The 16,251-nt window shown below is 35.6% G+C and overlaps 3 protein-coding genes across 6 annotated transcripts; 1 reads left to right on the top strand and 2 right to left on the bottom strand.

The window, feature by feature from the left end:
• Positions 1 to 59: 59 nt before the first annotated feature.
• Positions 60 to 2,863, bottom strand: zgc:101664 (uncharacterized protein LOC450064 homolog). 4 transcript variants are annotated; one of them, XM_062998899.1, is made up of 2 exons: positions 2,844 to 2,863; positions 60 to 1,274 (listed from the first exon to the last, which is right to left on the bottom strand). In XM_062998899.1, the coding sequence occupies exon 2, from the start codon at positions 1,249 to 1,251 to the stop codon at positions 523 to 525; it is 729 nt and encodes a 242-aa protein (XP_062854969.1). In that variant the 5' UTR covers positions 1,252 to 1,274; positions 2,844 to 2,863; the 3' UTR covers positions 60 to 522. The 4 variants fall into 4 exon arrangements, with proteins under 4 accessions (XP_062854969.1, XP_062854967.1, XP_062854968.1 ...); XM_062998897.1 differs by lacking the exon at positions 2,844 to 2,863 and adding an exon at positions 2,293 to 2,393; XM_062998898.1 differs by lacking the exon at positions 2,844 to 2,863 and adding an exon at positions 2,245 to 2,274.
• Positions 2,864 to 5,141: 2,278 nt separating this feature from the next.
• Positions 5,142 to 10,483, top strand: srp19 (signal recognition particle 19). The gene is made up of 5 exons (XM_062998307.1): positions 5,142 to 5,297; positions 7,321 to 7,396; positions 7,474 to 7,545; positions 7,638 to 7,746; positions 9,982 to 10,483. Exons 1-5 carry the CDS (start codon positions 5,260 to 5,262, stop codon positions 10,110 to 10,112), a joined length of 426 nt encoding a protein of 141 aa, XP_062854377.1. The 5' UTR covers positions 5,142 to 5,259; the 3' UTR covers positions 10,113 to 10,483.
• A 1,947-nt stretch (positions 10,484 to 12,430) lies between these two features.
• LOC134317594 (protein FAM240C) lies at positions 12,431 to 14,011 on the bottom strand. Its single transcript, XM_062998306.1, has 2 exons — positions 13,890 to 14,011; positions 12,431 to 12,570 (listed from the first exon to the last, which is right to left on the bottom strand). Exons 1-2 carry the CDS (start codon positions 14,009 to 14,011, stop codon positions 12,465 to 12,467), a joined length of 228 nt encoding a protein of 75 aa, XP_062854376.1. The 3' UTR covers positions 12,431 to 12,464.
• Between the last annotated feature and the right edge of the window lie 2,240 nt (positions 14,012 to 16,251).

The raw sequence follows: 16,251 nt of genomic DNA, 5'->3' as shown, positions 1-16,251 counted from the left end.
ATGATGGTGCTGTTTTCCATGACCATGACAGCATGCCAATACACTGAAGAAAGAATCTATTCAGCAGATGTTATTTTATTCATTCGACAATTTAAACCCCACAAGTACTTACAGTAAGACAATTCATGAGTTCAGTGCCAAAAAGCACAGCATAGATTTCCATGAGTCCACTGTCAGTGTATAACACTTAGTAGTATTTTGTGTTTCAGCTGTACTATTAGTAAAAGCATGTGAATAGTCCACCTATTGCTTCTAAAAATAATAGACTTTGTATTTGACATCTAGGCCTATACATAGTCACAGCAACAATCTGACTTAATTTAATTCTTAGTAAAAATGCCACACCCACATTTGTGTTTTTTAGGGTTGACTTATTTAAAAGGATCTTCTTAAAACATACCACCTTTCCCCTAAATATACTTTCTAGCATATTTTAAAAGCAACATCAGTGATGACTGTAATACCATCTTCCGGGCAAAACATTACAGACTTATTAGTGTGAACATCTCATCTTTGCTAATCTTACAACATAAATATGTCTCCTAGTTTATGAACTGCTAAAGTAATGTTCCCTGACAGCTGAAAATGTTGTCGCAAGACAGTTCCAATGTATTCACAGCAAAATATGTCACAGTAAACCCATATTTGTGATACATTTCTTTGGTAATTGGCGTTGCATGTTGGAAGCCTGGCGTGCTTAATGGCTTGGCTGATCCTGGACCAAACCTCCTCAATGCTCAGTGGTGCACAGTTCAACTCACAAATAATCAGCTTGGCTCTCTGGTGCAAGTGAAGTCCATGTCTCTGAATAATCTTGTGGAAGTGTCTAGAAATGGAGTGCGTGCTGTCTGGTATTTTAGTTTTTTGTGGTATGACACACCATGATCTTTTATATTTCTTCGCCACATTCTCAGTTTTTACCTGCCAGTCATCATCAGCTGCTTCTGGGTTCGATATTACTTTTCTTTTACTGGACTCTACAGATTTCTCTTCACCATTTGCACTGGCACTTGTTGGATAAGCAGACTCTGATCTTTGGGAGGTGCATTCAGAACTTTGAACTTGATTCCATGAAATGACAGGAGGAGATTTTTTTGGTTTGATTGGCAAAAGTTGGTCAGCGCTGGATGGAAACCAAGGCGTAAAGACTGGCAAAACACGAGTAGGAAAGTCCTGTAGAGACCTCTCAGTTATCAAGAACAATTCAGAAGACTTATCCTGGTCGCTCCTGTAGTGCAAACAAACGTCCATTCAAGTCTGCAGCTCCAGAGGTTCTGTTCAAAAATCAAAGTAGAAATGTTAATTATTTATGAGCTTCAATCTAATAAAAACATCATGGTCATGTTGTTTTTATCATATTCAAACATACTGATCCTGTTTTGTAGAGCTGAACAGATGGACAGACAGATAGATAGACAGATGGACAGACAGACACACAGATAGATAGTCAGACAGATATAGATAGGTAGATAGATAGGTAGACACAGACAGATAAACAAACAGACATTATTAAGTACAAAAGTACTAAAGTACACAAGTATTGTTGTACAACCTATGTAATTAAATAAGTAGATTTAAAAATGTAGTATGTAATTAAAACTTTTAAAAGTGTCATTGCCGTAAATCATATGTAATATACTAAACTATTGTAAAGTGTTCTTTGCAGTAGATATTAACAGGAGTGTAATGTAGACTCAGTATGGATGCATGTTGACATTAGTAAAAAAAAATAATACACCAATGAACACTAGCAAAACAAGTGTTTGTGAACGTTATTGCAATATATTGTTGTTACTTCAATCCATTCCCATTCACTAGCTTTAGCTAGAAAGCTAACTGTAGCCCAATAGCTACATAGACCGCTGAAATAACCAAATAAAACTACAGTAGCAATTACAACAACATAAAAACAGAGCGAAGCTCTGAGTAAATCTTACCGTGATTGAGCATATGATTATTTACTTGACTTTACGTTAGTTTTAGAGTATGTGTTAGCTGTAAATGCTATCGTTACGCTAGCCCTGCGTAACATCACAGCTTTCAAAACACCGTCTCCTACCAACCAGTAGGGGATTTGTTTAAACCAACTAAAACTAGGCATTGTTGGAAGCTTAAAGATATAATATGCTCTTATAATAACGATTCCAATAGACAAATAGAATATATTGTTAATTTTTTTAATTATATATATATATATGTTTTTTATTCATAAAGTAAAGTTTTTAGGCTCCAGACCTACATTACCTTTGTTTTACTGGAATTTAATTCACTTCTGCAATCTTTAAAACTTACCCAAAATAAAAAAAGCATTAGGTTTATAGATTACTTTGAACGTTGTTTTTGTGAGGGTTGTGATGAAGGTTGAATGGCTTTCCTTGTTTATCTGTGTGTGTGTGTGTGTGTGTGTGTGTGTGTGTGTGTGTGTGTGTGTGCTACCCCCAAGTTTGTTTAATACCAGAATGTGATGTTTGTAGTTTATTGTGCTAATACTCTATCCTGATCAATATTGTATATACAATGATTCTTTTTTCCTTTGTTATTTTTTGAAATGCAATTTAAAAAAGGCACACTGAGTCTCTGTTGTTTTCAATAAAAAAATAAAATAAATTAAAAAAAGGAAACCCGGGCCAGGAGTTCTTCCTGACACTGTAAGAGAGATTTTGTGAATTAATTCCAAATGACTCTAGATATTATTTTAATTTAGCAAATATATTAAATAAAGTAAATGGTTATTTCAGTAAAAAAAAAAAAAAAATAATAATAATAATAATAATAATAATAATACAACAACAACCAGTAGGGGTGGGCGGATCGATCCAAATATCGATACTATAGATACATACCGCGGTATTGGAATCGGATCGATACTTTCGTTTCGTTTTTTCTACGCAACATTCAGTACGTTCCTCCCATTTTATCAAAAAGTAGACATGTGTGTACAAACTCTGCTCTTTCACATCTTACATGCACACTCTCTGCTCTGCTGTGTTTAGTTGTCTGCCGTCACGTGACTAAGCGCCACTGAGAAAATACATGTAAGCAGTAAGTGAAAGAAAGGCTAAGAGAAAAAGTGGATATTTTATGTCAGTAAATAAAAAAACAATTAAAGTTTTTAAGTATTTGTTCTTCAGTAATAATTTGTTATACTTTGTTTGTTTAAGCCAGAGAAGAAGTTCAGTGAAAGGGATAATATTAGTTTTGTTGTTATAGTATTGATTCTTTAACTGAAAAAAACTTTAACTAAAAAGGAATGGACAGTCTTTAATAATTTTGTGTACTTTGTTTATTTTACAAAAAGCCAGAGAGTGCAATGAGTGGAGAAATTGTGTTTTCTTATAATTACTAAATTTAAATTTATAATTACTAAATTTCTTATAATTACTAAATTCACGGGGAAATGTGCTTAATTTCATGGACCTTGTTTTTTTTTAAATCACAGATTACACAGATTTTTAAAGAAAGTGACACATTTCACAGCAGTCATTAAATAACACTCAAAAAGTAAATTATAGAATCAATGGCGACACACACACACACACACACACACACACGCAGGCGACACAGACTTTATTCCCCGATCGCGTATTAAATCCGTTATCTGATATACAATCTAGCGCACTGTGTAGGGAACATAAATCAATTGTCTAATATACTGTCTAGTGCACTATGTAGGGAACATAAATCCGTTATCTGATATATAATTTAGTGCACTATGTAGGGAACATAATTAAATATGTAATACACTATCTAGTGCACTATGTAAGGAACACAAATCATCATCTAGTTATACTTTCTAGTGCACTATGTAGTGAACATGAATGTGTTATCTAATACACAATCTAGTGCACTATGTAGGGAACATAAACCAATTGTCTAATTCACTATCTAGTGCACTATGTAGGAAACATAAATCCGTTATCTGATATACAATTTAATGCACTATGTAGGGAACCTAAATCCGTTAACTAATACGCTACCTAAAGCATTATGTAAGAAACATAAGTCTATTATCTAGTACACTATCTAGTGCACTATGTAGGGAACATAAATCCGTGATCTTTTATACAATCTAGTACACTGTGTAGGGAACATAAACCAATTGTCTAATTCACTATCTAGTGCACTATGTAGGAAACATAAATCCGTTATCTGATATACAATTTAGTGCACTATGTTGGGAACATAATTAATTATGTAATATTTTACATTTACATTTTCAGCATTTAGCGGACGCTTTTATCCAAAGCGACTTACACAATGAGCGGAACACGATGAGCAATTGAGGGTTAAGGGCCTTGCTCAGGGACCCAACAGTGGCAACTTGGTGGTGGCGGGGCTTGAACCAGCAACCTTCTGTTTACTAGTCCAGTACCTTAACCACTGAGCTATCACTGGCCAATACACTATCTAGTGCACTATGTAAGGAACACAAATCATCATCTAGTTATACTTTCTAGTGCATTATGTAGTGAACATGAATGCATTATCTAATACACAATCTAGTGCACTATGTAGGGAACATAAATCCGTGATCTTATATACAATCTAGTGCACTATGTAGGGAACATAAATCCGTGATCTTATATACAATCTAGTGCACTGTGTAGGGAACATAAACCAATTGTCTAATTCACTATCTAGTGCACTATGTAGGGAACATAAATTCATATCTAAAATACTATCTAGTGCACTATGTAGGCAACATAAATCCGTTTTCTGATATACAATTTAGTGCACTATGTAGGGAACCTAAATCCGTTATCTGATATACAATTTAGTGCACTATGTAGGGAACCTAAATCCGTTAACTAAGACGCTACCTAAAGCATTATGTAAGAAACATAAGTCTATTATCTAGTACACTATCTAGTGCACTAAGTAAGGAACATCAATTATTTTCTAATATACAATCTAGTGCACTATGTAGGGAACATTAATCTATTATCTTTCACACTATCTAGTGCACTGTTTGTTTGTGACCGGTGCTAGATCTGGCATAAAATGTACAGCATTAGGGCAGTGCGTTTATTTTGTTAGGCTCTAGAATGAATTGGGGAGACAGTTATAAGCAGCAGTGCGTTTCAGCCTCCTGGTCGGTAGAGGTGCTGTTCGTAACACATGCTGGTCCTGTATGAAGAGAGTCGCTTCCGGACAGTGTAATGACGCGGTGTGTGTTGCATTAAAATGTGAGTTTTATTTTAGGATCTGATTTTCTCCACAACATCTAACGCGCAGGTTTTGTAAAGACAGAAACTACAGATGGCTCATTTATCAGAAAACCCTGCGGATAAGAACCGGTGAGTACACTGATGATCAGTGGGATTGGTTACCAGTTACTAAGTCGACGTGTAGCTTCATTCACATTCGTCCAGTCATCAGATTCATTCATACACAGTTATATGCAGGACTGATCCAGGATTTAAATCCACTATAAAACTGTTAAACATGTTATTCTTTTACACAGATCCTGATTAAAGAAGTATTATTTCAGTAGGTAAATTGTATCTATAAGTGTTACTTAGTTATACTGCAACAGCACTGATCTGATGTATTGTGTTATCAATGGAATTGTATAAGCAAAAATGTATTTTACTTTTTTTTATTTCATAACTTCAAATTTAAAAAGAGGAAACAATCAATCAATCAACCACAAAACCATTTATTTTATTCAGTAAACCAATATGCAGTGCACTCAGCTGCATTGCATTGTAATGTGACTGCCCACAGCTGGAGCTTTTTACAGTAAAAGTAATTCGAAGTAAAAGTAGTTCTGATTTGTTTTAGTTCAACCTAAGTTGGTTTGCTGTGTGGAAAACAGGTAAATTTTTACAAGTAAACACTTAGTTGAAAGTTGCAATAGGTTGGTTCACATTGTGTGCAAAAAAGACCTCAACATTTAAAAAAAACATTAATTAACATGTTAATGTCACAGACTAATATGAATAATCATGTATTTTTATTGATTCTACCTGATTTTCTTCTGTTACATGAAGAACCTCATTAGTCTGGAGCTTTTCCTTTGTGCAATACCATATGCTACAGTATGATTTGAAATCAGTGGTCCCACATTTAGTGGTTGTTTTCATTGCAGAGTGACCCATACTGTACCCAAGTACCTGTAATAAATTTGGTTCTTCTTGGTCGTGCTTGGTCTGGGACCAAGAAAAGAGCCATATTGTTACCATGATAAACGTGCAAACCATCAATTAGTCAAATGCAATTGTCACAGAATTGCCACTTGAGTGAGACGATACAAACACCATATGTAAAAACCCAACTGCAACATAATTTATTAATGTGGGGACATAATATAAACAATAAACACGGTTAATATACTTTATTTATAACTTTTAAAACTGTGTGTTCATTCTTTATAAATCCCTCTAAGCCACAAGTCAATTACACATATTATTAGGGCGGCACGGTGGCTAAGTGTGTAGCACTGTCGCCTCACGGCAAGGTCCTGGGTTCGATCTCCGGGTGGGGCGGTCCGGGTCCTTTCTGTGTGGAGTTTGCATGTTCTCCCCGTGTCTGCGTGGGTTTCCTCCGAAAGCTCTGGTTTCCTCCCACAGTCCAAAGACGTGCAATGAGATGAATTGATATTAAACTTGTGAACTGATGAATCTTGTGTAATGAGTAACTACCGTTCCTGTCATGAATGTAGTCAAAGTGTAAAACATGACCTTAAAATGTTAATAAACAAACAAACATTGGTCTGGCCTCGTTCCACTGTGTGATACCATATGGTACAGTAAGTTAAATCAGTGGTCTCATATTTAGTGGTTGTTTTCATTGCAGAATGACCCATACTGTACCCAAGTACCTGTACTAAAGAACCTGTACTGGTTCTTCTTGGTTCTTTTTGGCCAGGGACCATAAAAAGAGAACCATATTGGTGCCATGATAAACAGTGCAAATGTCGATTATTCAAAAGCAATTGTCACAGAATTGCCACTTGAGTGAGACAATACAAACACCATATGTAAAACCAACTGCAACATAATTTATTCATGTGGGACTATAATATAAACAAAAAAACAGTTCTGGTTTTGAATGCATATTATTTTGTACTGTAGGATACCATGTGATGGTTTAGTGAATATAAATTGTAGATGAGATTTTTTTGTTTATTGTTTTTAAAGCCAAGCCATGACATTAAATTATTATTAACTATTACAAATATTTAAAAATCACATTTTAGCAAAGGTATATCCTTAACGGCATTAGATTTTACCAATAAAAGAAATCTCAGTCAACCTCTGATTGCTGTCTCTTGTTGAATTATTTGTTATTTATACTTTTATTGTTTGTTTTTTTCAGGTTTTTGTGTATATATCCAGCTTACATTAACAGTAAAAAAACATTGGCAGAAGGCAGAAGAATACCGTCAGAGAAGGTGAGTTTTATTTTTCATCCCTTTATGATTACAGTTTTGGCTCTTGTGGATTATTTTTAACAATATTCTGTACATAGGCGGTGGAAAACCCTTCCTGTGCTGAAATCAGAGATGTTCTAACTGCAGCAGGATTAAATGTCTATGTTGAGGTACAGCTGTTTGTTTAAACATCTGTTGGTTTACTTATGCTTTAAAAAGGAAAATAAAATGGCTTAAATTTGAGTTTTATTTCACCTTACAGAATAAAATGTTTCCAAGAGAATGGAATAGAGATGTACAGTTTAGAGGAAGAGTGCGAGTTCAAATCAAACAAGAGGATGGAAATTTGTGTCTGGAGAAATTTACCTCTAGTGAGTATGATCATGTTATGTAAAGTTCTGTTGTCATATTATTAGAGATGGGACGATCGATCGGCTATGAATCGGTATCGGCCGATTTTTAATCAAAATATGCTATCGGCGATCGGCGATATTTCCTAAAAGTAGCCGATCCGATCGTGTGATATATAAAGATCACGTTAAGTTAACAGCTCAGTGGATTGATCCAGACTTTGAGCTACGACGCGCCAACCATCACATCACCATTCATCAACCATCGTACAGAAACCACAGTGAAAGCTCTTCATGACCTAAAATAACATCATTAACGTTGTGCATCATACATACGATGTAATTTTGCTGATTGTAATATTTACTTTAAAAAGATAATTCAACCCGGTCACATCTGAGTGGATTCTATCAGCACGTTATATAAACTCCTGGTTCACTTTGGTAAATCGTGAGCGGTTCTTACTTGTGATGTAGATGAGAACAGAAAACGTTACAGAGCCAATCAGAGGCAAAAGTTTATTCATTACCAAATTCGTTAGTTCAGGATCATCTGCTGAACTTTTAGCTCCTTAGACGGAACGAGTCTGACGGTCGGTTACAGATCTGTGGTAATAGCAGTTTAATGAAGCTTTTTAATGTAAGAGAGTCACACAGAATGTTCTGTAGTAGCTGGTGTTTATTTTAAACCACGACATTTAATTAATAACAGTAAACACGGAGAGATAACTGAGAAGAGAAACTTACGCTTCGCGAAAAATGACTCGTGAATCAATGAATCACTTATAGCGATACAGTGAACAAAGCGTCTCTTCTAAAGGCGCACACACACACACAAACACGCGCGCGCTGCTCCGGTTTATCTTCACTGTGAGGCTCTTTTTAAGTTTATTTATTTTATTTACTGCTAACCCCCCCCCCGATCGCAATCGGCTATCGGCAGATGTCCCTGAAAGGAGATCGCAGATCGGAATCGGTGCCAAAAACCCCGATCGTCCCATCTCTACATATTATTGTTACAGCTGAATCAATCCTATATTAATGCAGTGCTTAGTACTCATATTTTGGGTTTTTTTTACTTAATGAATGAAAATCAAGCCAACTTTTGCCAACTGTTTAACAATGTGCTTAAAATTGACAAATATTTGTCTGGAAAGTCAGCAAGTGCATATTAAATGGAATAATGAAAAGCGTGTGACAGCACTTAGTACTGTAAAAATATAATCTCTAAATTTATCCCAAATGTTAATCTACTTCATATTACACCGATCAGCCATAACATTAAAACCACCTCTTTGTTTCTACACTCACTGTCCATTTTATCAGCTCCACTTACCATAGGAAAACTTTTTTCTACAATTACTGACTGTAGTCCATCTGTTTCTCTGCATGCTTTGTTAGCCCTCTTTCATGCAGTTCTTCAATGGTCAGGACTCTCCCAGGACCACCACAGAGCAGGTATTATTTAGGTGTGGTTGTATTATTTAGGTGGTGGATCATTCTCAGCACTGCAGTGACACTGACATGGTGGTGGTGTGTTAGTGTGTGTTGTGCTGGTATGCGTGGATGAGACACAGCAATGCTGATGGAGTTTTTAAAACACCTCACTGTCACTGCTGGACTAAGAATAGTACACCAACCAAAAATATATCCAGTCAACAGCGTCATGTGGGCAGCGCCCTGTGACCACTGATGAAGGTCTAGAAGATGACCAACTCAAACAGCATCAATAGATGAGCGATCGTCTCTGACTTTACTACAAGGTGGACCAACAAGGTAGGAGTGTCTAATAGAGTGGACAGTGAGTGGACACGGTAGTTAAAAACTCCAGCAGCGCTGCTGTGTTTGATCCACTCATACCAGCACAACACACACTAACACACCACCACCATGTCAGTGTCACTGCAGTGCTAAGAATGATCCACCACCCAAATAATACCTACTCTGTGGTGGTCCTCTGGGGGTCTTGACCAGTAAAGAACAGGGTGAAAGCAGGCTAAAAAAGTATGTTAAGAAACAGTTGGACTACAGTCAGTAATTGTAGAACTACAAAGTGCTTCTATATAGTAAGTGGAGCTGATAAAATGGACAGTGAGTGTAGAAACAAGGAGGTGGTTTTAATGTTATGGTTGATAGGTGTACTCTAATCTGATGAACAGATTTATGATTTATGACTGCAGTGTAGTTTAAATTATCATGATCATGATGCATTATTAACAGTGAACCAGTACCTTACACAGATATTTACTTTTGTTGTAGAAAAAGATCTTATGTTTTATGTGGCTGAGATGATCCCGAAGTTGAAGACAAGAACACAGAAAAGTGGCGGCAGTGATTCTGGAACACAACAAAGTGAAGGAGGCAAAAAGGGAAAGAAGAAGAAGAAGTAACCACATGGAAGTTAATCAGACAAGCTTAAAGAACATTGACAGTTTTTTTTTATTTATTTTTATTTTTTAACATTTTTGGTTTTCTCAGTACAGGAAAATAATGACAATTTTTAAGTTTGAGAGGTTAAAAATGTTAATCATTTGTTTTAGTTCCTTTTATTGCCACATTAGTTTTCATTAAGACAGTTTTAACCTCTGCATTTTTGTTGATTAGGGAGTTATTGGTGTAAATTCTGATCCACTGACGCAAACCTGGAAACCATTTGCCATTCATTAGGTTTATTAAAGAAAGGAAGATTTAGTCATGTGTGGTTGTATTGTTTTCAGTTACTAATAAAAGATGCCATACAAATATGGTTATTTTGACCAGACCTATTGCAGTCTGTTTTATGTTTTTTTTTTGCCCGAGAGGCAAAATACAAAGAACTTCTGTTTATAAGAAATCAAATATTAGAATGACAACGACTTGAGAAAATATTTTGTTGCACCTCTATGTAATCCAAGAAATTTGTAATCAGTGTGCAGCACAGTGCCTCCCAAATTATATTAGAGTATGCACTCATATTCTCCTACCATTAAATAAAACCAGCATGGGTTGCTAACTCCTTATGACAAGTTCACATTTGTTGCATGTACACAAATACAATTTCACTGTCCAAGTTTTGATTTCAGAAGCGGCTCTAAGATCTCTCAAAATCAAGGGCCACAAAGGAGACAGAGAGGCCAAAGATACAGTATGTCTTACATTTAAGTGTGATTGATTGTTCAGTGAGCTTTATACATATTTAACAAATCATACATTGTTTGCTGTTGGCTCTACAGCCTTGTGATATAAACAGAACACTCAGACAGTGATTATAATTAGTGAATAGTTGATTAAAGCCTTTTTAAGTTCAAGCAAAAAGTCTAGGCAGACAATGCAGAGCTGAATAAAGTAATTCACTTTATTGTTGAAATTTTTGGCATTTAGCAAACACTTTTGTCCAAAGTGACTTACACTTTACAATCTAAGCAATTTAGTGTTAAGGGCCTTGCTCAAGTGCCTGCTTACTAGTCCAGTACCTTAACCACTAGGCTACAACTGCCACATTTTTGTATTGTGTATTGTATTGTTTATTTTTGTACAAATACAATACATACTACATCATAAACTGATACTTCACCAGCTAGTAATGTTAGCCAACTAGTAATGTAGCTTTGTCACTTTTCCAGCAATTAAATTCTCATTAAAATGGTAAGTTTGAATCGTAAATTACTATTAAGCTTGTGTGGTTGGTAGAAACTGTTATTGGTCAGTCGAATTTTCCTGGTGGCACTCTGTTAGTGGTCTGTGTGTGTGTGTGTGTGTGTGTGTGTGCGCGCATGCATGCCTGCACTGTAGCCACTATTCAAGGAAAAAATTGCATTTGAAATGGCTCTCGCAGTAAAATGAATGTGACGTTTGGAAATCTTTCAAAATTTTGCTAATAAAGTTCTTCGAAGCAACAAGCGACATTACAGGGGCACTTATGGGGCCAGTCAGATTTCTCTGCTTGATTTACATTCTAATATCCTAGTTTTTTATGATTCATTTATGATATTAATTTTATTTTAATTCCCATTCAACTGGACTAAACCATAAATGGTGTGTTTTATTAGTGCAGCACTGTAGGACATTGTTAACTCCTATGTCACCTAATGTGCCTGATACAATCAGTGGGACTTCAGATTCATAACCACAATTAATGTTAATATATTTTCAATTATTAAAGTAGCTTTGGAATTTGCACCAATTTGATCCTTAAAGTGTCACATGTTTTTTTTTATTCCAGACATACAGCATTCGTGGGGGATTTGGTAAACTGGTAAATGTGGCTATATTATGTAAAAAGTGCATGTGTTTTAAATGCAGTCCTGGACTTGTTTTTAATACCCAGAGATTTCTCTAAATGTCTCTAAATGTTCAGTAATGTTATGCACTTTGGATGCAGAAATTGGCATAGACAAATTGTGCATTCAACCCATGCTTGGTCAAAAACAGCTGAGCCTTTTAATAATGTGTGTTTTATAGTCAGTTTAGCATAACCTATATTAATGTATTACAAAACTATAAAAGGTTTATGAGGTAAAACATTATTTTGTGCTGTTTTTATATAAATACTTTACAAATATCTTACAAATCACTGAAGAGTTTTACCTGCAGCTCCAATGTTTCTGAAAATGAGTTTGCAAATACAAATTCTTGTTGCAAGAGACAGTAATGAAAGGGCAAGTCAGACAGTTTTTAAGGACTGGTTTATTTTTGTTGGCAGTATTTAGAATTTTAATAATGAAATGCAGCTGCTGCTTCCAAGAATGCCAAGTCAGAGAAGCTCATCTTAACGCCTGCTTGGCTTCTGATCTTGCAGCATGTGTGTCATTAAAAGGCTTGAGATGTTTTGTTCGATTCTCAATTCTCACCAGCCATTCATCTCGGAGCCTAGGTTAACACAAAATAAAATAATTCTATTCATCTCATAGCACAGTTTCAGAAACACGTTACAGTAACTCATGTCAATGTAGCTTGTTAATAACAGAATAAAACTGACAAGACCATAAAGCACTAAGAACCATTTTGTAGATTTTAATATTCACTAAAAATAATAAAGAGTTTAATAACTACTTTGGGCAGCACTGTGGCTTAGTGGGTAGCATGGTCCAGGTCCTTTCTGTGTGGATTTTGCATGTTCTCCCTGTGACTGTGTGGGTTTCCTCCAGGATCTCCAGTTTCCTCCCACAGTCCAAAGACGTGCAAGTGAGGTGAAATGAAGATACAAAATTGTCCATAACTGTGTTTGATATTAAAACTTGAATTGGTGAATCTTGTGTAACCAGTAAGTACCTGTCCTGTCATGAATAAAGCCAAAGTGTGTAAAACATGATGTTAAAATTCTAATAAAATTAAAATTAATAAATTAATTACTACTTAAAAAAAGTTTAAAATCTTTTGAAGGCTGAGCTGGTGTGTAAGTAAGAAGAATAGTGTCAATAATAATTCTAATCTGTTTTGGGCAGCTCATAATGTTTACAGTTTGCTTATTACATGACCATGCTGCTATAGCTTAAATAAGGTTAAGAACTGAGAGATAACTTATTTGTTGTATATAACAAATACAGAATTCTTCTCTCATGAAACTGTTAACCTTGCTGAAACAAGCCCAGTGCAGCATTATCTGGGCTGTTAACTGGTTTCTGTTACCACATACTTTATGTTGTGGGATTTCAGAGATCAATGCAACTGATATGTTATGTGACTAAATGAATTAAACAAAAGACACAAATGTAATATATACAAATAATAGTGCTTTCATTCTCAAATTCTTAAATTCTTGACTGCCCACATTTGAAATGAACATAGAACAGTGTTTTTGTAATGTTGTGAAGACTGAAAATCCAAACTTTTGTCTTATGCTGAGTGTAGATTTGTATGAATGGTAGGCTATTACGAAGTTAATGAAAAATGATTGACAAGAGGAACAGTTTGCTGTATCTCAATATATGATCATATGAATTGTCCTACTTTAAAAAAAACACACAATAATCTTATAGAATGATTTATGAAGGTTTTTCTTTAGGCAAAAATATGTTCCAATGCTTTAGTCAAAGAAGAAAAAAAAACAGTTGCTGAAATAATCAAAATCCCAAAACTGCTTTGACTTAAATGCTCCTTACAAGTGTATGTCAAACAGACACATTATATACATACATACTGTATATATGAAATAATGTTATATATAATTAATATTTAACTTTTCTTACTTTGACAGGGCACTGTTCTTCATCCTTTCTTTTTCGGTTACCGTCTTCCTCTCATGTGTCAAAATTTTTTGCTCCCAGAATGTTTTAATGAATAATTTATCATGAATTAATGCTGGATTCATTTTCAGTTACGAGCTCTCCTATGATAAACATAAATAGTCCATAGAGAATTAATATAGAAGGTCTGAAACATTAAAATAATAACTATAATAAATAATAACTAATAATAACTAAATAAATAACAAATACTAGCTTAATATATGCAGATTGCCAACACTAAGAGTCACATATTAAGACTAAATGTGATTATTTCTCACCTATCTGGACAAAGCCGTTTCTTATGGTAACTCTAACATGCAGAATTCCCCTGTAAGCTCTTTTTTCCAGTGAGGTTTATTCATCATCTGTGGAGGCTATCAACTGTGCAGAGGCTACAACTGTTTGGGAAGTGTTTGGAAGCTTCAGTGGAATCATGCCACAATTCCCAGTGAGCACCCATGTTCCCATGTTACTTCTACTCCATTTCAGTTAGGTGAGAAGCCATAACAATATAAAAGTACTCAACAGGTGTCACAAAGTCATAGCGCAGTCACAGTATCGGGGTGTGAGCGTGGTGTGTCTGGCTAAGTGTTACAGGAGATTGTCACCATCAGCTTTTAATGAAGACATACATCATGTCTAAAGAAGCTGGCTGAACAAACATGAATATGCCAGCAGTAAAGTAACGCCGTCTCTCTCGCTCTTATTACTAAGAATAAACAAGTGATGTCAGTATTAAGATGTCACCTAAACGTCTAGACAGTTACTGGATTAGGCAAGCCATGAGTTTCATCATTCTTCTGCTTATGATGAAATACAGAGCATATAGCTTTACATTTTATTTTATTTTTTGTTTATTTAAATATCCCTTGCAACCTACAAACCCCAGCATAAAACATAAAATAAAAAAAATGACACAGAATAATAAGCTAAAATAATAAAATAATAAAATAATAATAATTAAAAAATAATATAAGCTAATAATAAGCTAAAATGATGAAGGCTTTTGTCTGTAAAAATAACTGGAAGAAAAGAAATGTTTGTATTATTGATGGTTTAAACCAAGTTAGCACTAGGATCATCATCATGTCCCGTTGATAGAGCAAAACGTATTCTGGAAAATATGGGGCACGATACAAATCTGATCACACATGCTTGACATTCCATTTCTTTAGAGCATGATATGTCATAAGCCAAGGGTATTAGCCATAGGTCAACTGAGATTAACATGTCTATATTTATGCTTCTGAAGCATTACTATCAAAAGCATGTACAGTAATTATAGTAGTGCATGACTAATAATTAGCAGTGTAATTAGGAGCCAGTCATTCATATAAACTAGAACAAAGACTTGGTTGTTAAAATGATGTTGTATATATTCAGACAAACAAATAGAATTAGTTAGTCCGGGCTCTATCTAGTTCAGGATCTGTATTAGTTTCCATCCCGCCAGGATTTATTTAAAGCCACTGTGGAGAGATGGGGTTTTCTTTATGTGTGAGGTGGCAATGCGACTAATTTGATTGGGCAAGTTTTCTCAAGCACTCTATCATCTGTTGCTCAATAGAAAGGTGATGACAAAAAGTAAACTGAACTGTTGTTTTAAGCTTTACAAGCCTGTAATGCATGTTTTGTGTCTTGACATTTTTAGGGTGTATGAGCATATACTGTATATATATATATATGTGTGTGTGTGTCTGTGTGTGTGTCTATGTGTGTTCAGAATGAATGTCATCTCAGTGATGTTGACCATGGCATGATTGTTGGCTCCATATGGGCTGGGTTAAGTACATGTATTTCTAGAATCTACTGGTGGAGTCAGAATTTGGCACCAACAGCGTGAACCCATGAATCCATCCTGCCTTGTGTCTTCTTCTTCCTCGGCCTTTGTCCCGTTTCTTTGACCCGGCTCTTGGCGAATCATGATCCGCATTGATTTGGCACAATTTTTACGCCGGATGCCCTTCCTGACACAACCCTCCCTATTTTATCCGGGTTTGGGACCGGCACTACAATGCACTGGTTTGTGCATCTAGCGGCTCGGTATCCATAGGACAATTAAGTATTTCCAATTAGCCTGGTGGCATGTTTTTGGACTGTGGGAGGAAACCGGAGCACCTGGAGGAAACCCACGCGGACACGGGGAGAACATGCAAACTCCGCACAGAAAGGACCGGACCGCCCCACATGGGGATCAAACCCAGGACCTTCTTGCTGTGAGGTGACAGTGCTACCCACTAAGCCACCGTGCCGCCCTCCATCCTGCCTTGTGTCAACAGTCCTTCAAATGCTAAATAAATGCTAGACATCACCATAAGTTTAA

This window comes from Trichomycterus rosablanca, chromosome 7 (assembly GCF_030014385.1).
Source record: "Trichomycterus rosablanca isolate fTriRos1 chromosome 7, fTriRos1.hap1, whole genome shotgun sequence".
NCBI classification, from domain to species: Eukaryota; Metazoa; Chordata; class Actinopteri; order Siluriformes; family Trichomycteridae; genus Trichomycterus; species Trichomycterus rosablanca.
Note: the sequence above shows the minus strand (reverse complement) of the source record. Positions and strands in the feature narration are given on the sequence as shown.

Excerpts from the sequence above, each read along its gene's own strand:
- LOC134317594 (XM_062998306.1), bottom strand. The coding sequence starts at position 14,011 with ATGAATCCAGCATTAATTCATGATAAATTATTCATTAAAACATTCTGG. Across the intron at positions 12,571-13,889 it reads AAGAACAGTGCCCTGTCAAA|GCTCCGAGATGAATGGCTGG; the intron begins GTAAGAAAAGTT and ends GTGTTAACCTAG.
- zgc:101664 (XM_062998899.1), bottom strand. The coding sequence starts at position 1,251 with ATGGACGTTTGTTTGCACTACAGGAGCGACCAGGATAAGTCTTCTGAA.
- srp19 (XM_062998307.1), top strand. The coding sequence starts at position 5,260 with ATGGCTCATTTATCAGAAAACCCTGCGGATAAGAACCG. Across the intron at positions 7,397-7,473 it reads GAAGAATACCGTCAGAGAAG|GCGGTGGAAAACCCTTCCTG; the intron begins GTGAGTTTTATT and ends TTCTGTACATAG. Across the intron at positions 7,747-9,981 it reads TCTGGAGAAATTTACCTCTA|AAAAAGATCTTATGTTTTAT; the intron begins GTGAGTATGATC and ends CTTTTGTTGTAG.